The following is a 27,995-nucleotide window of genomic DNA, read 5'->3' on the forward strand; positions in this document are numbered from 1 at the left end:
CCTCCTGCCCCTCCGCTCCCCATCCCCGTCTGCTCTGCCCCGCTTACCTACCCCGGAGGCGAAAAGGGATCCGAGCAGCAGAGCTGCGTGCTCCGGAGCAGTGAAAGGGCCGTGCTGCTGGGGGACAGTGCGGGGAAGGGGGTACAGGGTAGGAGAAATAAGGACAGGCGTTTGGAGTGCGTCAGCCGGACCGGTACCTCCATCCAGCCTCAGCCCTCCGGCTGTAAGTGTCCCATAGGGTCCCCAGACTTTAATTTGGCTGAATGTTTTTCTTTCTGATGATGGAGAATAAAGTGGAGAATAAAGCTGGATCAGGCAAGAGGGGAGATGCTTTTGTCCTTTTGTTGTTGTTGTTGTTTTAAAAAGCGTCCTGCAGTCCTCTTTCAAGTTTTGTACCTGGTTTTGAAAGCAGAGGCCGGGTGGGTGGGCTTACGGTGACCACCTTTGTGTAGTCCTGTGCTGGCTGCAAGCAGGGGAGGCTGAGACAGGAGGCGGTGAGCTTGGGACTGCCTGGGTCCAGAGCTGGGGAGTGGTGCGGGACACGCAGGGAAATGTGACACAGAACACGCAGAACAGGATGAGTGAGCGAGGAGCTGAGCTGGGGCCGAGCACCAGGGCCGGGCAGAGGCAGGAGTGAGTAACCAGGAAAGGACTGTGCTTCCTCCAAGCCCTGACAGCGGACTCATGTAATTTCTGTTTATTCCATTTGCTTTAAAAACTGTCTAAAGGAGATTGTGTGTCCCAAACAACCCAAACCTTCCCTTACAGCCAAAGAGCTCTATGCTGGGAGTGAAACCAATCACTCAGAGCATGGGAGCCCTCATCTGTGGTCACTTAGGTCTGTCAAGTATGCTGCACTCCACAGGATGTTTCTCTGGGTTATAAAACTCTGGTAACACATTAAAATATGCCTCTAGCTGGATTGTAGATTATACATTGCTCTTATATTTGAGCTAAAACTTCCTGGTTTTTCCCTCCTTTGCCAGCATTTTGGCCCCTGCTCTAAAGCAAGCCCACAGCTTGGGGCTGTGCAAGCAGGGACCCCCCGGCACAGAGAAAGGGGGTCCCGCTGCAGCTCGGGCACTAGTCCCTGCTGGCATCTGTAAAGAATTTAAGCTCAGCTACTGAAGGCGTTGTATTGGAGTGTTAGGATCTATGCTACTTCTACCGAGACTGTAAGTCCCAAGGCTGTGAACATCAGGAATGATGAGGGCACTTGACAGGATCGTTTGGACAGTTAGAAATGCTCAAAGTCTCCCTTCAGGCCACAGGAAAAAACGGGAAGTGCAAGGAACAGAGCCCTGTTCTCCCAGCTTGCACTCATTCTCCTCACAGGTAGAAAGCAGAGGAGGAAAGAAAGGGCAATGACCAATAAAAGAAATAAAATACCAACAGCAAATTGTAAATTTTCCAGCCATTCCGAGTCTTGCTTGAACCTGGGCACTGCTAAACATCATGGATGTATCAGGTACCCCACCTCCTATCTGGTCTGCACACTCGCTTAGAGCTCTGCAGTTGCTACAGCAGTGAAGTGGAAAAGTCACCCTTGATGTCAGTCCTTAATAGGAGTGCATCTCCTGTACGCACTCCAGCATCTGTCAACAGAGGGGGACGTCAGGAGTATTTGTCCATTTTTATATTCTGAGGATGCCAGTTCAGTTGTCTCTGGCTGAGAAGAGCCGGAACTAGGGAGAGAGGTCTACCTACAGACAGACCATAACTTCCAAAGGCATACCATGTCCTTGATTTGATTTTGGAGCTGAGTGGGATCTGGGTCAATTCTCCAGAGAGCTCGTGAAAGACCAGACCACAGATAAAAATAAAAGATGAATGGGGTTGCACCCCTTATACTCACAAGCGATAGAGATGGGACCCACAGAGGTGTTTTTAGACAGGGACTCAGCTGACAGCTGGCTCTTCACTCACACCTGGGGTTCACGGCACTGATGCTTGAGTCCTAACGGTGGAGGAGCGGAGGAGCTCCTGAGGAGAAGAGCAGGCACAGAGAGCGTGGAAACTGTTCAGGCACAAGGGCTGCTTTGGTAGCAGATCAGGTTGTTCAGGAGATTATGTGAGTTCTTATAGCCACTGTGAGGCACATCTGCTTGTGAGCAATTGTTCCCTGCATTGTTTATCTATGGCTGTGGGAGGTGACTCTTAGGCTTGGAAAGCTGGAATTTCCTGTTCTATATATTTTTCATCCCTTAGATGCTCCTGTGAGACCAGAATTATTCCTGGAAGACAGGGGAGTGAAGACCTTTCCCTTCCAACTGTAGCTTTTTGTGAAACAAACAGGCTCCTAGTGTTTGTTTTCCTATTTAGGACCAGTTATCAACAAGTCTGAGAGACTTGTTATTGTGTTTATAAACTTTTCAGTGGAGATCAACTCTCGTGATGTGTTTGCACACCTGGCACAGCTTGGCTTTGATCTCAGCTGCAATGCTGATGTGCAGATACCCTTATTCAGCATTTAATACATTTGTAATCTCCCTCCCAGCTTTCAGAAATAATATTCCAAAATTTATGCAGTGCTGCTTTTGTGGGAGCAAATGACTTAGAGGAATTTCTGAAAATTAAATGGAATAGTCCTTGTCAGTTAAGAGCCAGATTTTGATCCTGATGTATCTTTTCTACACTATAAGAGTGTATACATGTACCATTACTTGTAAATATACTGTTGTAAATAGCTGCCTTTCACAACTTCATTTTTGGTCTCTTTTGACAAAGAGGCTCACAAACCCCTGGGACCCTTTACCAAGTGTTCAAGTAGGCTGTCAACTGACTCTGAAATCAGTAGCCAAGTTACAGCTCAGCTACCAGGTGTAGGATTAATGCAGGAATTACTGGGTAAAATTTGCACGCTAGGGTTATGAAGGCAATCAGAATGGTCGCTTCTGAGCTTTTAAATAATTGCTTATAATCTATGAAATAACTTGACATTTTTCACAATAGAAACAAGCTGGAAACTAGAGCTTTGCTGAGAGTCAGTGTAATAAATGTCTTCTATGATGGCTGGCAGCAGAATCAGCTGCAACATTTATCATTCGTGAACTATGCTATTTAGCACAAATTGAGGACTGGGAGAAGGGAAGGATTATTATCACCGTCATCTAATGGGGATTAAGTCATTTGTCCAAGGTCATGCAGGAAGTAAAATAAGATAGGGTGTCCCAAAGGTACAGATCGGTGGTTTAAATTCATTCTTCCTATCTGCTAATATTTAAATATTGATAATAGCCAAAATTAAAAAAAAAAGGGGGGAGGGGAAAAGTAAAAAGAGAGAAAGTGTCATTGTCTTAGCAGCGTGCCATCCTGTGATGCGCTCATTTCCATGATGTAGAGTATTAATTTTAAGAAGGTCTATATCTTAGGAGGGAGAGGCTGCAGCAAGATCCCTTCATGCCACTTGAACATCTTTTTCATGTGGAACTGGCTTTGAATAAGGATTGTAAAAGCTGGAAGCTTCTTAAGGGGTCTTTATAATTACAGAGCAACAGCCAGGGCTGTTGTTTGGTCAAAATCCAAATCCTGCTGACTTATTCATAGGGTTGCAGCACACTCAGTGAACAGTCACATGCAAATAACTTCTCAGGCTGGCATGAGAAAGATTGTTTGTTTCACCCTCCATCCTCCTCTCACAGTGTTGGCCAGCCCTCACAGGAGCTCGGGGGAGATGTTTCAACGAAAGGCCTGCGAGGAAAGGCAGCTCCTTGAGGGAGGGGTTATGAATTTGCCCGTTGTCACCTACACCTCTCCCTTAGGACTTGCAGCATCTCTTCTCCAAGGGCACAAGCCCATAGCAGTGCACCTGGCAGGGTTCAGCCGTGGCAGGTATGATTGATTCATGAACACACATGGGCTCATCTTAGTACGCCATGGGGTTTATGCCATGCCAGCCAGAGACAGGAGAGGAAAATTCTCCTCCCACACACTTTATCTGCACACGAGTACAGGTCAGTGATCTGTTTTCTGAATGGATTTTTTTTTTATGACAGAATTGAAATTTTCACGTAAAATTATACTTTTTTTCTAATCTTTTAGACCAGATAAGAGAGAAACAGAACTCTGGAAAGGTTTCTTTCAAAAAAACCAACAAAATGCTGGCATGCTTTAGTTAAAAAGCAAAGCAAATTTCTGCTGACTTGTTCATTCCTGTTTCTCCTACCCTCCACCATTTTAGTACAGATCGCTTAGTCTCACCCCACCAGCCTCCCAGCCAGTTTAACTCAGCTGCTTACGTGAAATTAATGGAAATGAATCAGGCAAAATACTTAAATATAGTATCAACCCCAAATCTCTATCTGGTAACAAAGATCTTGCATGCGAATAAAAACCGTTACCAGTCCCTGGTTGCGTATACGTAGGTGCATTCATTTCTAGACATCTTTCACTATTAGCATTCAGCAGCGATCACGCAGGCTTTTCCAGCAGGACAGAGCCAGTGCTGGGGGGGAGCTGAGCAGGTATCGCTCTGTGTCTGCAGAGCTCGCCTTAGCTCTTTCTGAGAGCCCACCGTTCTAAGCAATCCCATGGAGGCAAATGGCAGGGGTAAGTTCGCGCAGGGAGGGCACGTTGGCACGATCCGTCCCCTGCAGCTGACCCACGAACAACTAACTAGCTGAGTTTAAATGCAGCTGTCGTAGCGCAGTTGTTTTAAAACACTGTTGTAGTATCATTCTCTTGGCTGGAGGAGAATTCGTTTTTTCCTCAAGAATCCTGTGATTAAGGCACACCATAGAAAAAGCTGTCATGTTTAATCCCTGTCACTCCAGCTGTAGAAGACGGTTCTCGCAGGGAAGTCCCTATTAAAGACAGTAATGGGAACCTTAAGAGATCTGCCAAGAAAACCCACCCGTGCAGCTGTACCAAACCTGTCACGGCTTAGCTTTAGAATGATTATATTCAAATAATTTGTTTCACATCTCTAAATATAGTTGGAAAGCAATGGAGAACAAGGCTTGAAATCAACCCTGCAAGCATGTAAGAAAATTTAATTAATGGCAGAAAGAAGAGCCATAGAAATCAGGAGAGTTAGATTAATACTTCCCATCTACATTTCTTGCTTTCCCAACATAAAATGTTTTTTTAAATCACAACAGATTTTGTTGAAAAAAAAAGTTTCATTTAATTTTAATGTTTCCACTGAAAAACAGAGATGATAAAAGTGTTTCAGTTAGAGGTAAATGGGGGGGGGGGGGGGGGGGGGGCCTGGAAAACAGAAAACAAGTTTCTCCCTTTTGGTGTCCAGGAAACAGAAATACAGTTTCTCCCTTTTTTGTGTTAGAACATTTTGAAAAAACTTAGTAACTTAAAAAAAGAAATATTTTTCTTAATTTCCATTTTTCTAGAAATGTTACCTTATCTTTTCCAGTCCTCTCTCATTATCATCAGTGTCTGCTTCTATAGCAAAACCTCACTCAAAGCAACAAATGCGGTTCTATAGACAATGTGCATGTAGGGCTCAATACTTTGTGTGAAGGCAGCTGATAAACTCTTAAGGTCCACAGATCCCTATAGCAATAGTTCATCACAAAGGACTGGATAAGTAGGATAAGAAACAACGGATCAAACATTTTTTTTCCCCCAGAAGTGACAAAGGATAACTTTTACTTAAAAAAAAAGGTCACATTTATCTAAAAAAAAAAAAAAAAGCCATCAGAAAAAAAGACTACTACTCAAAAATGTCTATTTACAATCTGTGAACCATACACTCATTTACTCTAGTTCCACTGAATTAATTACTAGTACCCATAGACAACCTGACCGGGAATTTGTATTACGCAAGTCTACCTAAACAAAATTAAATATCTACCTCTTTTCAAGTGGAGAGTTGCAAAGTAACAACAATTTCCCTAGTGATATGCTGTGAAAGTTGAAGTTTCCTACACTTTGGCATCTCATGAAATTAAGAAACTCTTGCACACACAAACCTCAAGATTCACACCTGAGCAATACAACTTGTCCTCCCAGGAACAGAAGAGCATGCTGCAGAGAACAGGCAAGCTACATATTACTTACAATTCAGGAAAGACCAGAACACATGCACACCTCTACTCCAGAGAGGTTGTTTCCGTTTGGTATCAGATAAAACCCAAAGGATGAATAAAAGAAAGAAGGGAAGGTCAAGACTAATCCTTGTCCCATCAAATCAACGCAAACTGCTTTTGTGTTCAATGGAGTCAGGAGTTCGCCCAAGGTTTTCGAACGGTGACGTCCTCCAGTGGGGCAGTGGGGCCAGCTGTGAACAATAACAAGACCTGGACACAAATTTTGCAAAAGACAACAATTTTTTTTAAAAGGAAAAAATAAGAAGGCTGTAAAATACTTAATTAAAAAAAAAAAGAAGAAAAAAGAAAAAAAAACCACCTTTAGAAACAGAGCAGAGTGGCTCAAAGCAAAGCAAGTTTGACAGTGGATAAAGCACAGTGCCATTGACCTTAGAAGCCTATCGAAAACCAAGGCTCACATCTAGACACAGGTCTCTGGTGAAATGAACTGGGTAACCTCGGCTCAGTTTGGGGGTTTATGGTATGTGTGCGTGATAGTAACAGCATGACAGACCCTTCTTATGGGAAGCTCTGAAATGAGTGAGGGGAAAAGAGGGTCCTGACATAGAAATCCTTCCAGATTAGAGATTGCCAGGCAATCCAGTGTGAATGCAGAGATTTGCAAGCAGAGGGCAGTGTTTCATGCTAATAGTGCTAAGCAAGGGCTCATTCTTGAAGTGAATGCCTGGAAGAGTATTATAATGTCACTGTTGGTGTTGAGAATCCTTGGGGAAGGTCAGCTGCAGTTTGAGTCCCTGGAGAGTTCTGCTGCTATGGGTTCTCTTAAACAAGACTTTCATTTGGCAGCATTTTGAAGGCACTGGAACGCCAGATGTTGCCCCGAGCATTGTTCCTAGAGAAGTTGGTCCATAGCTGGAAGTCAGAGCTCCTTTTACACATGATGGAGGAGTCATCTCAGTGGAGGTAGGTAGGTTGATTCCATCGGTACCAAGATCTGTTTGCAACACAGGGAATAAGAGCTACAATTGCCATGTTGTTAACAGTTTCCCCTTGAAATAAAAGTCATTATTATTCCATTTGTAACCTTACTTTGACTTGGCAGCCAGCAAATGATCCTTTGCTCCTATAGGAAGCTCACAGCAAAATCTTCCACTGTGCTTGTGATTTCACATACTACCTGGCTGTTGGACTTCCTCCATGTAAGAGGAGGTCTGATTCACGGCACAGGATGATCCGTGACTCAGAAAGCCCAGCAGCTATGGGTAACGCCCTCTGCTCTCTGTTGCCTTCCTACTTACGCAGCACGCTTGGTGCGATGTAGCAGAAACTACAAGCGCAGAGAGGCCTGAGCAGCACAGACTGTGGCAGAGGCATGTTCAGTGAAATAACCAGAAGGGCTCTGGGCCCGTATGTGTGGCTTAATGCTTTTGTAGCATCTAAAGGCAGGGCAGAGGAAAATCTTTGTTCTTGTTTCATCTGCCACTGTGGAACAGTTACTCTGCAGCAGAGCTCTCTGGGTGGCACTGCAGGAGAGAAAACTGGCTGTGGAGGGGGTTATCCAAGCAGAAGCAGCAAAATAAGCCTTCCTCTGCTTCCTCCACACGGAGAGTTGGTTTAGGACCGTCCTTATGGCCAGTGTTTCTATTCAGGTCTTTGGCTGGGCTTTTTTTTTTTTTTCCTTTTTTCAACCAGCACAGTTTTTCAGGCAAAATTTGATTTACTATTTACCTTCAAACAGAAAAATAGCCATATCCCAAGAAGCTTCAGGTTAGATGTGAAGCTTCATGTAAGAATGTGCCACCACGTTAGCTCCACATTGCTGGAGTCTCTAAGGGCTTGCACGTTCTTCTCTAAGGTCCCAGTTGCTTGTCTCCCAAGCCCTCCGATGCCCTTGCCAAGGAGCGAGCTGTGGGCCCCCACTGCCTTACCCTGAAGAGTTGAAACCGGCAGAGTTCATTGCAGCTTTGGAGTTGCTCTGGGCTGTGCCGGGGCTGCTGGCATGGAGTGCACTGCCAGGGGACGAGGGCCTGCTGGAGTTCCCTGGGGAACACGATGATGTTACTGTGTAGCAGAGAAAGCAGAATAAGACTGGGATCTCCTTTTCCTGCCAAGGACAGCCCAAGCCCAAGCACCTCCACCATATCTTGTACCCATCCTGTTGTTATCTGATTCACTGTCTGCCCTGCAGCAGCAAGGCAGAATCTGTGCCCCGGCGACAGAGAAGGTGGGGGTCTCCAGGACTGCTCTCTCTGTGAATCGCGCTTCTCGAAGGAGATCTGACAATGTTCTGCTGAAGAACCCCCAAGCACTCCTCTCGTTGGGCTTCTAGGTGTGCCTAGCTCTCAAGCATAAACACCCCAGTAAAATTTGCCTAGGATTATCCTGGGAATGTTATCATCCCCAGGAAGCTTTCCATGCCTTTGTTCCAGCCAAGAGAAAGACTCTGCTGTTCCTATCCCTTGTACACTGGTTATGTGGGGATACTTTCCCTGACCAAACCCAAGGGTCTTATTAAGTGTGGCCTGCAAATGTGACCTAGAAACCAGGTAGTCAGAGAGCAAGAGCAGAGGAAGGAGGGAAGGAATGGTGAGTGAGGCAGGTTTCTCAAGGCTTACCAGTCCCAGGCATGGTGCTATGCACCGGATTGACGGAGAGGGGCCCCAAGGACCCTGAGGTAGAGACCTAGAGAGAAGCAGAAGCAAACAGTAAGCAGTTGGCACTATGAGAGTATAGATCACAAAATGCCACTCCTTTCATATTCCCTTTAGAGTGTGCTGGCTCCTAGGCAGACTTCTTATCTACATCTGGGGCTCCCACAGATATTAGTATTCATACTCTAAGCACCATTCCCATATCCAGGGCCATGGAAAGAAACCACAATGAGTATTACATGTGCCTGACACTCCCTACACAGGTCTAAATTTATGGATCAGCTATGGAAAAGCCTGAAATTATCAAACACAAGCCAAACTTTCTGGAAGTCCTGAGATCCGGTTGGTAGGAGCCACCGCCCTTTGGATGTTTCAGGCTGGATGTTCCTAGTCTGAAGCTTCCCAGCACACTCTGGTCTTGGGCACAAATAATCCCTTCTCCTTTAGGGAGTTCTCGATGGGTGAGAATTCTCAGGTGACAATTAGTAATTTGGTGGCTGCAATCAAAGCAAGCCTGGGGCATTTATTGTTCAACCGTGATACTTTAACTAAAGGCAACATGTTGTTCAGAATGACTGATGAGCAAAGGCATACTTTGTACAATGCATTCACAGGAAAACTATTCACCAAAGCTACTGCTTTAAAAATTCATGGCTTGCAAACAGCATTTTGTGTTTGTGACTGGAGACCAAATGTGTTGTGCAACAAGCGACCAAACTTCTTGTGATGTTTTCCTGCCTTCTGATGGATAATTCCAAAACCCAGAAGACTTAAAGATAAAATATTGCTTGTGAACATGTGCTCCAGCACTCATAACACTGTAGGGAGGTTCCTGCCACTTTTATATGTGGAAGCAACTAAGCAACTATTAACTAGCAGAAATGCAATAGTAGCTTATTATCCACAGTAGCCACTGATGGTAGGACACGCTTTCACCAACTCTCACAACAGTTTCTTGAAAATACACTTGCCAAAATGTGAATGTACAACGTGAAAGAAAGACAGCTAGCACTACTGGAGTGTATTCTGCATTTCTGCAAAGACGTAAAACAACAAACTGATATGTAAATGGTTACCATTAGGTTTCAGAGTTAACAACTAAATTGACATGAGTGGATGTAATTCTCATTCCATGGAATGCTGATTCCTCCTCCATTAACTTTGGAAAGCTTTTATTTACCAATCTCAGGGTGAAAAGTTTTGGGATAGCACCACTATTTGGATAAATTATCCTACAATGAAACTGACCTGTGCCTTCCAGGAAACTTGTGTTTTCTTTCTATTGATTTCATTAATAGAATAAAAATAAGTGTTCTGTAAATGCGGGCGTGAGATTCCATTCAAGTTAGGATGTTGAATATATGCCCAATCCGTGGCTAGCCCAGCTGTCCCTCTGCACACTTCTGCAGGTGTAATTTCCCCCTGGACTGTGGAGTGAGCTTGCAAGCAACTCAGGGACTTGTACGTACAAGGAAATGTCTTGTCCTGTTTCCTTTTCCAGCAAACCCTGCTGCATTCCCCCCCCCCCTTCACCTTTTCCCTTCTTGTCTGGGATGGCATGTAGAACTCCTTAATCCAAAATCTCTCACCAGTCTGGAATTGTAGATAGGTGATTTGATGGGGGATGGCATCGGGCAGCTGATCCGTTTTTCCTTCTGGCGCCGGTTGCAGAACCAGACCCGAACCACCTCCTTTTCCATGGAGAGCTGCTCTGCTATCAAGGATATCTCCTCTGAACTGGGCTTGGGGTTCTGCTGAGAAAGGGCAGGAGGTTAAAGAAAGCCCTGAAGAGCTGTAACTTACAGCATCAATGTATGCTTCTGCTGCTGGAAAGGCAGAGGACAAGGGTGGGGTTGGCTGTAAACTGGGGAGGGGAGAAAATTTGCTTCTAAGACAAAGGGTAAATATTTGGGTGAGAGATTATTTCTGTGAACCAGAAAGTGCCTCTGATTCAACATCAAGTCTCACGGAATCAGTGGGGGATGAGTCACAGTACCTGGCCCTGTTATTGTATAAAGCACCACGCTCTTTGATCTTAACAGGACCCTAAATTATTGCTTGGGGGGAAGCTTGTGACTGGTGGTCTTAGCGCTACACAGGACACACAAGCTCTGAGTGCTGTTTGTATGCCTACCTGCACCAGTTGGGAAGAGCCATTTCTTCTCGTTCTTCCTCCATCCCTCATTTATAAAGGGAAATAATTGTACCTATCCTTTCTTCCGAGTCACTTATTTTCTGGTGTATTAGACAGCATTTAGCTCTATGGGTTTTGATCTGAGTTGGAGACTTGAGGGTCAAAAATACCTAGCACAGAGATGCCAAGACAGTTTTCCCATTACAAAGAATGCCTCATAGTAGCTAAAAACGAGGTGCCCATAATGACCTGACAATGATTGTCTTTTGTTCTCATTAACAGTTGTAGGAGGAAATTTTGATATGATCAGATATGAGGGAGAAACCAAGAAAAAAGGAGGGCTGGTCAAAACCAGTTTTGATAAAAAATTTTCAATGGACAAGTTAGTCCTACTGATTTAAAGCTCTGTTTGCCCTCTGTAGTGATTTTTCTTGAAAATCTTGATGCTTAAAAAGTAAAAGGCTCCACTTCTGAAATGATTCAGCAGCAGTATGTGGAGCAACTAGTTCTGTGGTCTCACAAGATCTGCTTAAGGGGGCATCCATTTCCGTGCTGCACCGTGGCCACACGCCCGCAAGTCGCAAAGAGAAGAGGTGGGTGCAAGAGATCAGCTCTGGCGAGAGCACTGATCAGTGGAAGATGATGGGGAGGTGTGGTGATGAACTTGTAATTCCTTTAAAACAACATTTAACAAGGAAATAATCGGGTCTGATTTCTTTGGTTTTGACACTTTTCCTGTTAACCCCTTCAAGGGTTTTCTAACCTGCTATCAGAACAAACACAAAAAGAGATGTCCCTATTTGACGATGCAGTGCTACTATGACCTAGCAGATGCCAGGTTCAGAGAGAGGTCATAGAATCATAGAATCATTAAGGTTGGAAGAGACCTCTAAGATCATCAGGTCACAACACATTGAAAGATTTTCCCCTCACATCTTGAAATCTTTTCTCCAGCGTGGAGCGAATGTTGGTCTCAATGCTGGTTCGCTTCTTTCTTTTCCGTCCAAACATCTCATTCACTGAGGGGTAGGAATTGGAAGTGCTCATGGAAGAATCCAAAGGAGCAGATTCTGGGGAAAGAGGGAGGGGAAGAGAGATATTCAAGAAGATAATGAGTTATTTTCATTCCTAGATCCTTTTTGGGAACTATGGCACCTCCTAAACTAAATAAAATGTTCCTACGTTGTGGATCCTTCCTCTGATGATGATTAAAATTGCTCCAACAGTCCTAAATCCATCAATGACCTTGTCCAAATCAGGAAATAAATGAAAGTGCTAAAATTTTAATCAATACGCTATTTTTCCTTTTTCCAGCTTGATTTCCAGCCTGCTCTGATGGGGACCACGCATTTTCCAATGATTTACTTTCACACAGTTAAAGATGTTGACTTACACCACTGGGATCAGGCCTCCTGTAGCTGAGACACGTCCTGACACAAATTGGTCAAACATGCAACTCTGGAAGGGCTGGGTGAAGCACATGAAGCTAATGCCACTCCTACAGTGGCTTGCAGCCAGCAGAGGACACCAGCCCAATACTGCTACTACTGGGGATTCCCCCTGCAGTGATACCTTCCTTTTCTAATTACTGCTCATGGACCGATCTCTGAGCACTTTAGGAATCCCTTCCTACTCTTTCCAGTTTACACAAGGAGGGACTGAATGGACTAGCCCAGCGATTTGCCCCAAGCCATGCAACAGAGCAAGAGGCGATGCAGGAAGGGACTGCCCCAGACACCAAATTGCAACGTGAATCCCATATTGCCAGAGAGAAAGGACAGATGTGGTTTGATATCTAGGCTGCTATGCAACCCGCTGTGTGATCCACAGAGGAAAGCAGCCTGTTACCAGCCCAACCACGGCTCTGAGAAATCTCAGCTCCAGCTCTGATTTTCCTGGCTTTTATTGGAGGTTCCTGGATGGATCCTCTCATCCTGGCCAAGACTGGTGGCGTTTCTGCACGTAATGTCACCCACCTGCGTCACTCAGCCACTTCTCCAGCAGAGGTTTGAGCTTGCACATATTCTTAAAGCTCAGGTTGAGAGCCTCGAAGCGGGAAATGGTGGTCTGGCTGAAATCATTGCCATAGAGCTTCCCCATGGCAAGTCCAACGTCACCCTGCCAGAGAAGATCCGAATCACAACATGAGCTCAGAAAAAACCCTCACAGCTTCCTGCTGTCAGACCACCTCCCAGGCTGCTTCCAGAATAGGTGCAGCCTAGTTTCCATGACTTGCCGTCCAGAGAAAGTGACTTCTCTTCCCATGGGAGTCTGCCCCACACCCCTGAGCCTTTGTGTATTGAAGAAGGTGCAGATAATGAGGTCATGGTAATGATGTATTAGGAAGGGTTTGTCTCTTCATGTGTTTGGAAGGGGAAGCTCCAAAGAAAGCCAAACTGTATCTAATCCGGCCCTTCCTCCATCCACTCCTCTGCCACAAACTCCCCCAGCCCCACATGTCCACATCACAAGCGACACCACCCTTCCCATTGATGAGGCCGCTCACCTGCGTGAACCCCAATTTGATTCGCCTTTGTTTGAAAGTCTTAGCAAACTTTTCCAGCTCCTCCAGGTCACTGGGTTCCTCAGATGCTCCTGATGGAGTTAGGTGCTTTGCCACTTGTAAATGCTGGGGTACGTCCAGGTGGGGTTCAACCGATGAGCCAGGGAGTCCAGAACGGCCCACAGCCTGTCAAAACAACAAAAAAGATGCATAGAGTCACAAGACTAGAAAAGCATACCATTTTCTCTGCCATTTGCCCTTAATGAAGCAGCACTTTTCGTAGATGGGTGCTTCTCAGGGTGGGACTGTATGTTGGACTGAACATTGAGGCAAGTTACCTGTGATGCCAGGCTGGGTCCCGGCTGGGAGAGGAGAAGGCTGCCCTGTTGCTGAGGGAAGGAGAGGATGTTTGGCTGCAAAGCTGAAGAGAGAAAAAGAGATGCATTTGATCAGACCAGCTCCTTCATCAGCACCTAGGCAGCTGAACATCACTCTGCACAGGAAAGACTCATGAAGCTCTGAATGGAAAACATCAACTAGCTCTTGTTCAAAATATGAGAATTTTGGCCATTACAAATGTGGATGGCTCTGAGTTGGACTATGAGAAAGGAAGGGTTCTTTTCACGGCTTTTTAGCCTGAAAGGGATAATTACAATATGATATAGGTAAAATATCTCACCCACTGATTCCTGCCTGTAGCTCATTAACCTGAGGTTGAACTAGGGCATAGACATTTTACATGGACGGACATCTAACTTTGATTTTAGATGCCAAGCAGCAGAGAATTTACTACATCCTTAGTGGTGATCTCTCCCAGTGCTTAATCATTGTAGCTATTAAAAAAATGTGCATCTTATTTCCAATAGAAGCTTTTCTGACTCCAACTTTCAGCCACTTGATCTTGTTAAAAAAATCCTGATCCTACAGTTAATCTCATGAGCCTACCCACTCTGCTTTCTACTATACATTTCATTTTGAAGTGTCATTTTGAAGCCGCCTGACCCTTTCTTTTCTACCCCACTGTATTTCAAATAAATTGAATTTCTTTTGGAATATATAAACTGACACAAAATGATGAAAGGAAAAAAGAAGGGAAATCTATAAAACTAACAAAAACTAGTATTTATGGAGACTGTGTAATTGTTTAGTTGACAAACTGCCAAGTACAAGCCTATATCTCTTATAGGGAATGTCCTAAAGGATTAAGTAGCGACCGAAGCAGTGTAGTTCCCTAGAAATTTAGTTAGGTTCTTCAAGTCTGTTGTGGGTGAAGCCTATAGAATTTAGTGAGGATTTATAAGCTTTCTTGAAGCAGTCAATATATTCTATTGATTGTAACTGACAATTATAGGGAAAGCTATAGAAATTTATGGACTTCTGCTAAAAAAAAAAAAAAAAGGGAAAAAAGATCATCTCCAGAACCAATCACTCCCCCCTCTCTCTCTTTCTGTCTTTCCTTTTTTAATTTAGATCTGAATGTGCAGGATCCCATTTATTTATTTAGATTGGTGTTTCAATAAGCCTTCTGTAATGCTGGAACAACTTTGAATTTCAAATGCAGGCTGGTAATGAGGTGCACATTTTTAACAGTGAAGGTAATTAATCACTGGAATGGCTTGCCTAGGGACATGGCGGATGCTCTGTCATTTGGAGTCTTTAAAATCATGATTGAACACCTTTGCAAAAGCTAAGCTCTAGCTCAAATGAAAATTATGGACTGGATTCAGGAATCACTGGTTTGACAGCTGATGAGACCAAGGCTGTGTTTTTGTAAGATGAAGACTTCAGCAGCAATATTTTGGCTGACAGTATTCCCAGCATCTACCTGGCTGCTTGTTTCCACCTTTACAGCATAGAGCTCTCACCCCCTTATTCAAGCGTGCCAGCATTAGGTGTTTAAAGGGCTGCGCAATGAATCACATCAGGGCATAATGAATCAGACCTGACAACTTATCTGGCTTAAAAACAGCTTTAAAACACTAAACTCAAACCAAAACGTGTGTCCTCTTGGAAAGGTTAAGCCCACAGCCAAGTCCCTTTGGCCATGAAATCCATGAACTGATGTACCAATCAGTCAGAACTCGGGGAACATTGAGTGTGTTCCCATAACGGCCCAAGGGACAACTTCAGGAATATTTTGTGCATCTCTTTGGTATGAAGAACGCTCCATCTGTATCTGTACCAAACAGCTAATTCCACAAAACAAATACTGTGCCTTCACTTTCACTCCCCAGTGGCTGTGCATGCACGCAGCAAAGGGTCATTAAAACTTGGCAATCATCTATTCAAATGGAAGTGCTCTTGCATAAAGAGCTGGCTACTGGCCAGAATATCCAGTCTTCATCAAGTCTGGAACCAAAAGGGGTCATGGCCAAACAAATGGCCATCTGTTGGAGGGGTTATAGCTGCCAAAGGAAGTCACATAACAGAAGAAACTCTAAATCTATAAAAGGAAGCAAGTTCTGTTTTCCAGTATAATGTGTTTCCTATTACACATGAATAAAAGCAGATGGTAAGCAATAGATTATCCTGACCCTGCCATTTCAAACAGATTAATTCTATAGTATTGTTAAATATACGTCAAGTAGTTTCTTTATACATCACTCAGCATCATTTGGCAGAGAGAGGAGCTTATATACTGTCAATGAGAAGTAGGTTTCCCACTTGCCTACAGTATAATAGTTTTCTTTTGGGGCATAGGTACCATTGCATTCAAGCTGCCGAGATATTAAGATTTTAATTCTGAATTTTCATTCATACGGAGGGACCTCTGCTGGAATAAATCAAGAATGTGAGCAAAGGACCGAAGTCCCTTTGCCTCTGTCAGGTTAGGGATCAAAGACTACGTTTGTCTGTCCACAAGCAGCATAAAAATCAATGGCATGCCTGTATCCCAGTTGTTGGAGAGATGCCATAAAAAATATCGGTGGTAAAAATAGGAACACAGGGACTTTCTCAAGCACTGAGTTCAGTCCCTCAGTCCTTTCATCCCTTTCATGGAGCAGATTACACTGTGTTTCAGAAGTAGTTAGACCTCCTGTCCTCTTCTGTCCCATGGCTTGGAGCGAGATTTGGGAACAACCACTGGCAACTCCAAACCTCTCAGCTCTCATCCCCGGGTTGCTCCTGGCTAGTTAGACCTGTTTGTTCTAGTCCTTCCAGCATCGTCCTTCCACCAGAGCAGCTCAGCTCCTTCCCTGGATTTACTCTCCCTCTAAGGTACTTCGGCAGATCAGCTCAATCTCTCATCAGTTTTCTGGAAGAAATGAAGAGTGCCAACCCAGCGAGGCTGGGAGCCCAGGCAGGCTGCAACTGCTCCCCAAGGAGCAGGCTCCTTGCTGTTTTGCTGAAAGCCAAACAGATGCTGTCCTGAATTTCAGAGGTGGGATCCCTACCAGGTCTGCAAAGACTGGCCCCAAGGTGGCACTCTCGGCGCACACAAGCCACAGATGCCAGGAGCACCTCCTGAACTGGACCCTTCCCAGAGCAACTACTGGGATCATCATCCCAGGTGCAGGAACCAGCACAGGGGGAAGAGCAGGGGAAAAATGCAGCTGGTAGCATAGCAGGGGAACAGACATCATCATGCTGGGAAAACGTCACAGACCAGATTAAAAGCAATAGTCATGAGGAAGGAGGTTTTTCCTAGATATGTATCTGCTTATAACAATGCCCTTTTCAGCTTTTATTGCTCTTACCTTGTTGCCCAGCCTGAGACTGAGACAGAAGAAACTGGGGAACTGACTGCATATGACCAGGAAGCAATACAAGCTGCTGCAGGGTGTGAAGAGAGCTCATATCCTACGAGGAAAAGCAAGGGGAACAAGGAAACTCAGAGATGTCTGCTCTTCACACAGCATCACCTCTCCTATAAAACTTCCCTGCTCTTTTATACTGTCCTTGACCCCATTCACACTTTTCATTTAATTGCCAACACACTGGATTAGTGTAATTCATGCACTGGAGAGCTACAGATCCAGAGGTACTCCAGATCTGAAGTTTTCAGCTGTATAAGAAGAATTCTGTGCACACACAGACATCCACATGGAGAATTGTCTACTTTTACTTGGAAAAGTCAGTTCTTGAAAATGACATTTTTGAAGTACTGGCAATTAAAACCTGGTTGTTAGAAGTAACAGTAAAACCTCTTGGATTTCAGTTTCTTCCAGATAATGTATTTTCAGACAGTGAACTCCCTAAAATTACACACAAAGGTGCAGCTTACTGTCCCATGTCGCAAACACTGAGAGCCTACCTTCCACAGAAGGCTGATTTCCCAGCCAGCCATGTGCTGAGATGGGAAAGAAGCAATGCCCAGCAGCGCCTGATTCTCTGCACCAACAGCAAATGCATTGCGATGGGCACAGTGATCAGATGTGAAAATGTTTCCTGTTCTTTGGCACGTAGCTGCCAGGAATTCTCCTCCCCTGCACTGAGCAGAGCAGGCAATAGGTACTGAGAGACAAGGACTACATCCTAGCGCTCTTTCACATCACTGGGGTCCCAGCCCCAGGTCCTTTGTTGGGATTAGGGCATAAGAGTTTGCATTTGCTTGGGACAAATACACACACACGCAAAAAATGCCCCAATAAGACCAACTCTCTTTAGAGATACATTTTTAAAGGAACTCATTACTCAATAAGATGAGCTCTTTGAGCTTCTCAAGAACTGTTTTGAAGCTTTGGGGAAATTGAACAGTCCCCAAATTGTGTAAGGGATCTGAATACCCCATGGAAGAATGAGGGAAGAGATTACTGAGCAGCTGTGTGGCCTTCTGGCATCTAACCCCCACTAGAATTTAACAAGAGTTAAGTGCTAAACTCCAACTTTTTACCTTAGGAAGAAAAAATTCCCTCAAGGAATTAATGTCTTCTCTGGTATAAATCAATTTGAGGCAACCTATTCAAGGATAGCCATAGTGGCTAAGATCAAGGGTTAATCTAGCCTAGAATCCTATCTCCGACAATGGCATTAACCAGATGTTCATGAAAGAGGGAGACCAGGGCAAGCATATCTAACACTTCCCCTTGGTGTTGTCTCAGCCTCCAACTGAAAATACAATTCAAGGGATTTCCTGAGCATGGTGTGGTTTGCCTACTTAGTAAACCCCCAGAGGAAATCTTTTCCAAGTATGTGTCCAGTCTACCTTTGAACCCATGTAAAACTTTCTGCAGAAAAGAGGCTGAGGAGGAAGCTGACTTTTGCCAACGCAGATTCACTTTTCCATTTTAGTGTCCATCACACTCTCAAGTGTGTTGGTTTTTCGCCACTGTCAAAAGGCATACGTAATTTGGCAAGTGTCTCAAACCCAGCCTCTTCTCCGGAGGTTCACTAACCAGTGCCATTTCAAAATTCTGGATCCCTGAAGCAGCGAAGTCACTTACCCCTGCGATTTGGCTTCCGGGCATCATGGATGATCCCTGCACAAGGTGACCTGACCTAGGGGGGATTGTAGATTGCAAGGAGTCACTGAGGTCTTCGGTTTTAATCTGAAAAAGAGCAAAGTAATTGTAGCATTAGGGAGCAGAGACAAGGGGATGCAGGAGGTGCGGGGCAGTTAGGAGTCTGAGAGGCTGGAAGGGATCGGGAAGGGGCTGCTTTCAGATAAAAGTTAGAGGTCAGGACTCACTGCTTCCATCCCTGGCTTTACAGAAAGGCATGGTCATTCCCCACTTCTGCTCTCCAGTTTATAACACGGACGTAGGTTTCCTGCTCTGCCAAGCCAAGGGGAGGCTTGCAGTTTGCTCAATTAAAACGCATTTATTAAAACACTGTAGGAAGTAACCAAGTTCTAGTGACTTAGCAAGGTTTAAAGCATGCGAGTGCTTTCCTCAGACAAAACACTGAGGCATTTTGTGGAGTTATGAGACAGGAAGCAATTCTCCTTTACAGATCACGACTCACAACCCGATGGCAGGGTTGGCTATAGATAGCTTCTCATTTTGTTCTGCAGGTAGCAGAAAACAGTACAAGGGGATGTGAAAAGAAAGGTCATGAAGTAAAAGACCTCAAAAAGCAGTGTAATCTTCCAGACTTGAACACGCAGCACCCCAGGCACCAAACATATTTGCTCAGCTTCTACCAGAAAACAACAAGAAATTGTACTGGTCTGGCAAGGAAAAATCTGCTTCCTTAGCTAGAACAAGCTGTGGAGAAAGAACTAGAAAACTTCACAGGTGTCAGCCCGTTGTCCAGTGGTCATTTTGACCTACTTTAATGTTCAAGAAAGATTCCTGTCTACAAAAAAAATCATGATTTCTGAGCCCACATTCTTAAGAGAAGAATTTACCCTGGGACCAGACCTGAATCCTTGCGTCTGGTTTATTCCATAGTCTCTGTGTTAATATCTAACATTGCTACTACATTAAAAAAAAAGCAAAAAACTGTTACATCACTTTGTACTAGCTGGAATCCTTTGGTAAGGCTGACTGGGACAGGAGAGAGGGGAACCTGCGGAGATTTTAGAAGTTTTTAGGTTAATTCCTGAAAGCTGTCTGAGGAGTGTCTACACGCAGATGCCACGCACAGGAGACAGAAAAGTCATACAGAGCTCTTATAACACATTTTCTCTAAGAAAAGATCCAAGCAAACAATTTCCAAACTTAGGCTCAAGTTTTTCCTAAGCATGGGAATGCCTGGAACAAGGTTCACATCATCAGTCCCATTCCTCATCTAAGCTTTTCCAGTGCAAGAAGAGGCTCCAGTTTCCACAAACTGGAAAAACCAGGAGGACACCAGAAAGAACAGGTCTTGAAAACCCTGTCCACGGGCTCAGCATTGCAGATTCACTCTTACTACTAGGGCTGAACCTCACCATCTCCCATGAAATTACAGCCGAGCCCAATATCCCCCAGAAGACAAGCGGGGTCACGTTTGCCAGGGTTTTGCAGTGCCGATGTGGACTTTAGGTCATACAACCTCCTACCAGCAGAGGGGGACAAGAAATTCAGCTTCTAAAAACAATGGCCCAAGCGAATATTTTTGGTTGAGGGAGGTTTTATTTCAGTTTGGCTAAAGCAAACAAATACACAAATCTCCACAGGAGCAAGAGCAAAGGAGAAAATGTGATCACAAGAGGCTCGCAACTGCAGCACAGGGAGCTGGCCCTGTAACATTAACCTCTGCATTTTGGAAGGTGCTATGCAGCGGGAAGAGAAATACAACATCTCTTTTCATTACAACTATAGCTCTGGACACTGCTAAAACTAGTTTTGCAATAATACTAGCCCCTTGCAACAAGTTATACATGCTATGAATTCCAGTTCTTTCCTACCTTTCAGGTTGGCATGATCATCCCTCTTAGCCTGGCGAAAAAAATCAGATGGAAAGATCTTCTTGACCACTATCAATGCGGATAGTGTCTAAGTTACTCAATGTTAGACAAAAGGCTCAGGAGAACACACCGTTACCCCTGAGCCATCCAGCCACTGCAGGCAAATGGTTTTATGCACCTTTTTCTTTCTGAGGGTGCATTAAAAAAAAGTCATCGGAGCCAAAAAGTAAAAATAAATATAAAAAATAAATAAATTACCCCTGCTTGCAATTCATTTGTGTCTGCCTGGCACAATGCAGTCATCCAAGTCTGAACAGTCCCAAAAAGAAAAGTTATCCACGTCTTAGAGAACAAGGCACTTGATCCCGCCTAAGTTATGATCCCAATAGGAGTGGAGTGTTGAAGAAGCACGAGCCATTTCTAAACTGAAATCAATTTTTACAGCTGCCAAGCGGAATGATTTGGAAGCATTCCAGGGTGAAAGGGGTGTGTAGCTGCATCTCAGCATCACACAATATGAGAACGGGAGGTGGGTTTGGCAAAGGACCGGTTCCCAATTTAAAAACAACAACATCTCCCACTGCTCCTTCCCCCGTCCCTGGAATTCTCTGGCTCCCTCCTGCGCAGTGGGCGGGAACCTGGGTGTTCTTGACAAAGCTTTCTCCTCTGCACCTATTTTCATTGGGTTTAGGCTCAAATTTACCTCTCCCTCCTCTTCCTCTCCCCAACAGGCCTGCAGCTGGCTAATTGTTCATTAGCAAGAGTTCGGGGTATATCCAAAACTTTTGGGATGGTTTATGCAAATCCTGCACCTTCATTTTTTCCCTGGCTAAACCGGCACTATTACCAACTGTACATTAAAAAAACCAAAACCAAAAACCCCAAAAAACCACACACATTGTGGGCGAGGCCACTCAATATCATGAGACTCCCTTAAAATAATGTAAATTTCAAATTAATAAAACAAGGGGAGGAGTTGCCTTCTCCTTTCCCAGTGCATCTGACTCGTATTTGCAGGCATTTTCTCCTAATATGAGAAAAGTTTTCTTTAAGGAACCAAAAAAGATTGAAATTATCACAGAATCACCTCATGTAGGTGTTTGATGCGAACCCTGCTAAAACATCGCAAGTGAGCAACAGTGGTTTAGTTAAAACCAGGGCCAGATCCCACTGTGGTTCCTCAGGACCTTGGTTTTACAGGACGATCAGAGGGGGAATGGGGGGCAAGAAGTCGTTAAGAGCAAAGCTAAGTTTCTTCCCATTGAATTTGGTTTGGGGAAATAACGCTATCTCAGGAAAAACGAACTTGTAAAACAGCGGGACCGAGCAACGCGCTGCAAACACATCCTGCCCACTGACAGCTAGGGAGAGGTGCGGAGCCTGGGTTGCCAGCTGCGAATCTGCAGGCGCCTTCTTTCCCTGGGCTCGAGGGGAGTCTCCGGGCAGGGCTGGGAGCAGCTCCGAGCTCCTCCCGAGGAGGTAACGGCAGGGGGGGGGGCCGGGGGGGGGGGCGCATAGAGCTACCTAGGGCTGCTCCGGGCTTGGAAAGGAATCACACTCGCAAATCTCAAGTGGGATGTTTTCACAGCCTTAAAATAGGGTCAGCTGCCCCCAAGCAATCCGAGTGAAAAACACAGGAAGGGTGACTGGATGGAAAGAGAGTCCTTTCCTTAGTTGGCTAGGACATCTGCTGGGCCTGGCCAAGGATGGATTGTTTCTTAACCTATCTCTGGCCTAAAAACAAAAACAAAAAGCAAAACAAACTAAGAAACATATTGAGGGCGATGGAAAATGATCAAAGCTCTTCAGCTTGCTTGCGTAACCGATTTGTGGAAGGTGTTTCATAAACATTTCATAAGAAGGAGAATTATGAAGAAAACATCTCCCAACCTGCCTGCAATTACTGCACAAACTCTTCCTTACCAGTAGGAAGAAGGGGAGGAAAAAAAAAAAAGTACATCTGTTTTGTAACTGATCTGTGAACTTTTGGCAAACATTCGGCTCATGAAAACATCCTGCAGACATATTGCAAAGCTGTAAAAAGCCAGCCTTACATGAGGAAGTTGGAAAGAGTCACCTTAGCAGCTCCGATTTCACCACGTGGAAGGCCATACCCTTCCGACAGACAGACTGACCGACCCACATTTGATTCGGTGGACTGATGGTCGGATCCCATTGGTTGGGCAGGACTCTGGCTGCAGCCCTCCTCGTCTAAGCCCAGCTTAGGGTCACTGCTCACTGGTAATCTGAATTGGTCTTCCTCATCTATTAGACACCAAAGCAGGCAGCCTGAATGCAGCCCCAAGACACCTGCTTTTGATGAGCACTTCTGATGTAATGTAAGCACCGCTCCGCCATCCTCTTCACAAAGGGGACCCACCGACTGATTCAGCACCCAGAGCCTCGGATGCTTTCCCCAAATGTAGGTAAGAGACCCCCGTACCCTGCGAGAGCGAGGCCGTTAAAGCCATGTCAGCCTTCTCCAGTACCAGTTATTAGGCAGGAACTGTGGTCGTTATTGTAAGATAGAAGACAATCGTATTTGTTGTGTAGTTTCTATTTAGACGGTAACCTCTTTGAAACAGATATTTATCTGCCTTCGTATCTGGCTTATCTCATAGTCAGCAAGTCACAACTGTTTAAGAGTTTGACTTACTCATATCCCTCCCTCCCCTTGTTGCAGAGTGGTAAGGCTATTTCACTGGATAGAGGAGGATCAGGTGCACACAGACTTAAGAGAGTCTGAGCCAACTGCCCCTCACTGAAAACAAACAGCACGGTTCTTCCCGGGCTGAATCACTCCCAAAGCGCTGTTCAGTACCACAGCGCTGTCTGAAGCTGCCCCAAAGTGATCTGCCTGAAGTCAAGGGAGGAAGTTTTATGGTAGAAACAGGTATCAAAGCTGGATCCAAGGCTATTGCAGTTAACTAAGCCTTCCCACCTTCCAATGGCGTAAGTGTACTTCTCTGTGAATTACCTGCACACGTGGGCACCATAAAATAAAAGACACACTAATAATAAATTATAGCAATAATAATAATGGGCTTGCAATTACTATTTCCACATGTACTATCCTGCATGTACGGCAAGGCTTAACAGACACCCAGGAAGAAACCAGAAAACCCTTATGTCAATGCAATGATATTCACCCTATAACATTTGATATCCTTTCACACTGAAGAGTGGGATTTTTCAGAAGCTGTCAGCATGACAAAAGGGGAGTTAATCCCACGCTGAATGCCTAACAGCCTATATCCTAAAACTCAGCAATGACAGCACACTGAAAAATTAAAATGTAATCCCTAGCCTCAACACACCTGCATCACAGCTATATGAGGCCTTTGAGTTTATTAATTGAGGCCTGATCTGATATGCTTTATCCTCTGAGCTTCAGCTCAGGATGTTAATAGTTGTGCCTTAGCTGTAGTAAAAGTGGGGGTGGGAAATAAAAACTTTAAGAACAACTGAGCTACATGCTTCACAAAAGAAAACTAACAGAACCACATTCAGCTTTCCATTCAGGAGCTTTCTGATGCAGCATTTCCCTAGTGTTTTTGCTTTTAAACAGACAACAGGAAAAAGAAAGAAGTCACCCATCTCCTCTGTGCTGAACGATAAACCTCAAAATGATGACGTGTAGCACAGCAGGCTTCAAAAGCAGGCGCTGAGCAAGGGAGTGGAGAACCAAAACCAGAGGTGGGAAGAGCACCTGCCCTGGATGGCCACGCTCATATCGGCGCCTGCTCAGGTAGGCGCGTCCTGACGAAGGGCTGCTCTCCGCATTAGAGACTGCGGCCTCTGCAAGAGCATCAGGAGCACAGAAGCCAGCTAGTGCTTTCGTATGGTGATCTGTGTTCAGGGAGCACAGAACTAGCAAAAAGACACTGCAAAGGAACAACTTACAGCATCTTCGCTCTTACTGTTGGTACTCAGGCATGTGGTACCTTCTCTGCCAAGGCCTGTGGATATGCCAAATTAGAGGTATTTAAAAAAAGGGGAGGGGGAGATGGCATTTTCTTGGTCAGAATGGTGAGAACCTCCAAACAAAGCATGGAAAACAATTTTACCACCATTAAGGCCGTGATTTCTCTCATGTCTCCATTCTAGGATTCTCCCTGCCCATTCCTCCCTAGCCATCCTCAGCCCAGAGGTCCTGCTTTTCTGCCCCAACCTTCTCATACATTGCAGCACTGCTCCCTGCACCTCTCTCAATTTCACTTGCCCAACTTCCAAAGCTCTCCAGAACTCCACCTCTGCCTACACCTTTGTGCTTATCATCTCTGCTCCCACCCTGGGCTGCATCCCTGCCCCTTTCCTTATCAATCCGATTTCACACACACCAGGCTTCATGGCTTCTCCCATGCCCTCTTGCATGCTCACACAGGTTCCCTGGAGCCTAAACATGTTCCTGTTGAAGTCAGCAGCAAAGTTGCCTTATTGTGCTTTTCCGGGGCCAGAACCAGACCTTTAGCTGTTCTCCAAATTCCCTGCATGAAAAATTTCCCCTTTCCATGGATCTCTCGTCAGGGGGAGCAGACTGTGATTGTTCTGTATTCTCTGTGCCCTCTGCCAAGCAGTCACAAACCATCTAAATACCTGGCACCGCCTCCCTGCTGTACAGTACTGATGTCCCCGGGTCAGTCATCCATGAGGAGGGCAGAGCAGTGTCCACCTAGCGAGTCGTGGCGCAGGTAGCCCTCAGTAGCAAAGCACTTTCCACCACATGCCACGTTTGAAAGGAATTAACTTGGAATCAGACAGCTCCCGTGACTGGGCCTGGCTCCATCCCAGCTCCGCAGGTTTCTCTGATTGGTTCACGGTAGTTTTGGCACCAGTTGCCGCGCCCCAGGGAACTGGGACACAAGAAGAGCAGCTAGAGGGATTGCATTAAATACACACAAGTAATATAATTAAAGAAGAAAGGGAGAGTGAGAAAGATCAACTTTGCTGGAAAGTATCACATAGTTTTTCATTTTGGGTGGAGGGAACGAAGTCTAGTGATTGAGGGGAAGAGGGAGCTCAGAGCCAGTTCTCTGCTCCCAGCTCGGTGGCACTGGACAACTTCTATGTGTTGGGGAAGCAGAGCAAGAGGGTTTCTTGCTAGCATAAACCCAGCGTCTGACTCCTAAGGGGCTGAGCAGCCCCGGTTCAGCCCACTGATTTCACATGGAGCGCTAGCAAATCAGCACCTCTGGGAAGAGAAAAAGTGCACTCTGATGTCAGGCTTCCAAAATTAGAGGCCTTGCTTGAAACCCCATCACCTTCACCTTTTTATGCTATGACTTGCCCTTCTGCGAAATGGGTGTAGGGCCCCACCCTTGCTGGGTGGTGCAGGCTTTTGATTGAATTCTTGGAGCTCACCAGATGAAAGGCCTTCAAGAATTCAGAGTCCTCTCCTTATTACCGATGAGCCATTCTCTAGTAGGCAGAAGAGTCATACCCATGCACAGTAGTTCGTGTAACTCACCGCTTAAAAAGGTGCCGGGCAACCTAAATAGTGGTTTGACAGTGACAACCATGCCTCGAGCTTAGTTTCTGTTGTAGAAACAATTGTTATGTCCCTTTAGGCAGGTCCATGAAACTAGGGCTTGTCCCCTGCGAGCCTAGAAAATATTTCCCAAAGGATGATAGGAACCCAGTTGGAGCAGGGAATTTGCACGAAGAGAAGACCTATCTGTCTCTCCCTCATCTCTAAGACAGCTTTGAAACAGCTGTACAAGATATATTGCCAGTGGACCAAGGCAACAAGCGTAGGAAATACCTTATAAAGATAGGTTGCTCTTTAGAAGCCTGGAGCAGGAAAGCAGGAGTTTGTGAACAGGCTGCAGCTGGACCTTAAGGAACAGACACAATCCAGCCGACTCTGAAGCAATGCTGGGTTGTTGTCAACTGTTATTGGCTAACATAAAATTAACTCAGTGGTTTCAGTCCACCACTTGAGAAAAAATTTTAAAAGGCTAAATCCTTCCTCCTACTTCCATCTCCCTTTCCCTCATAAGCTTCCCCAGAGACTCAGTGGCCTGTTTTGGAGTTCATTCCCAGCAATCTCATCTGAGGGCCTCTGCAAGGCGCCAGAACAAAACTAGCTTGAAGAAGGGGCTCCTCTACATATTTGTCCTAAGCAAAACAGTACCATATATAGAAACAGAGGACTTTCCCTCAAGCCAGGGCTTTCTCTGATGCTTTCCCAAAGGGCTGCATTTCAATGAAGAAACAGCACACATACAAATTTATGCAATCAGTCTATCCCTAGGACAGAGCAAGGAAACTTCAAAAGGGAAAGGCCAAGGTAGTGTTCAGCTTAGATCCAGTGTCAGTCAAGGCAGGTATGGACAGCCAGGCTGATTTCCAGTTAGTGAAGGCTCAAGAGATGAAAAGCAGATGCAAGACTTAGGCTGATACCCTGGGGCAATGCGGAGAAGAAGAGAGAGTGAAATCTGAATTGATCCCCAGAGGGGAGAAGGAAGCAGGATGTGAACCTCCCCTTGAGAGGAGGGCAAAACAGGACTGGGATGGAAATCTGAAGGGCAGACTGAAACCTGAACTACCCACAGGGAAAAGCCAAGCAGGAACAGAAATGACATATAGGGAACACATGAGATTAGGGGGAGGTGGGAACACAAAGTGGAATGAAAAACTATGAGAGAGATCCCTGGGGGGAGGGAAGCCCTGATTGAGCAAAATTAAATCTGCAGGGAGTTTTGCATCCCAGATATTAATAACAAACTACCTAGCAAGTTAGGCCCTTCTTTCCACCTTCAAAAGGATGGAGGGGAGGAAGAACTTGTCTGTGGTTGAGCACAAGACTATGAATCAGAGAACTGGAGTCCGTATCCCAGCTCTGCCAGGGAGCAGGTCCCTGGATTACAACACGCCTCAATGTCCACAGGCAACTGTCCTGTAAAGCATCCACTGATTTCAAGTGCAATCACGTTGCTCAGCACCTTTGGGAAAAGCCAGGTAGTCAGTCTGTGTCTGCCTCATCTGTAAGACAGTGTTAAACACCTCCCTACCTTCCGGAGGCACCGGGATGCTAAATTCATTAGCAAAGTACCTTCAGAGGTGTGGGTGGAAAGTACCAAACAAGGTCAGAGTGTTATTAATGGCACTGAAAAAGAACCACCAGTGATTTTAGATCTCAGATGCAGTTTGTCCACTTTAATTTCTCGTATCATGTGTCTACAGGACATCAGCTGTGAAGACCTGAGACCCTATTACCTCAAAACAACTGTTGAAAACCCCACATAAACCTCAAAAATTAATGTTCCCTTGGACAATGACTGTGTCAGATATGAACAGGACAGGGAGATGAGTTAGATAAGGAGGTCCTGAGGGAGGGGAACCCCTTCGGCACCTCTTGCAGAGAGCAGGGCAGTAACACACAGGATCCTTCACCCGGTTTTGGAAGGGAGGAATTTTTCAACGG

The 27,995-nt window shown here is 45.2% G+C and overlaps 1 protein-coding gene across 1 annotated transcript in view; it reads right to left on the reverse strand.

The window, feature by feature from the left end:
• Positions 1-6,962: 6,962 nt before the first annotated feature.
• Positions 6,963-27,995, reverse strand: part of POU2F3 (POU class 2 homeobox 3) — a 41,923-nt gene continuing 20,890 nt past the window's right edge. Inside the window, exons 4-13 of the mRNA XM_009330405.1 lie at positions 18,681-18,785; positions 16,995-17,097; positions 13,635-13,717; positions 13,300-13,482; positions 12,770-12,911; positions 11,727-11,863; positions 10,249-10,410; positions 8,624-8,690; positions 7,937-8,069; positions 6,963-7,002 (exon numbers count right to left, since the gene is read on the reverse strand). Of these exons, the coding sequence (XP_009328680.1) occupies positions 6,963-7,002; positions 7,937-8,069; positions 8,624-8,690; positions 10,249-10,410; positions 11,727-11,863; positions 12,770-12,911; positions 13,300-13,482; positions 13,635-13,717; positions 16,995-17,097; positions 18,681-18,785 (1,155 nt within the window). The remainder of the gene's footprint in view (positions 7,003-7,936; positions 8,070-8,623; positions 8,691-10,248; positions 10,411-11,726; positions 11,864-12,769; positions 12,912-13,299; positions 13,483-13,634; positions 13,718-16,994; positions 17,098-18,680; positions 18,786-27,995) is intronic.

Source organism: Pygoscelis adeliae, unplaced genomic scaffold (genome assembly GCF_000699105.1).
Source record: "Pygoscelis adeliae isolate BGI_AS28 unplaced genomic scaffold, ASM69910v1 Scaffold608, whole genome shotgun sequence".
Classification (NCBI taxonomy): domain Eukaryota; kingdom Metazoa; phylum Chordata; class Aves; order Sphenisciformes; family Spheniscidae; genus Pygoscelis; species Pygoscelis adeliae.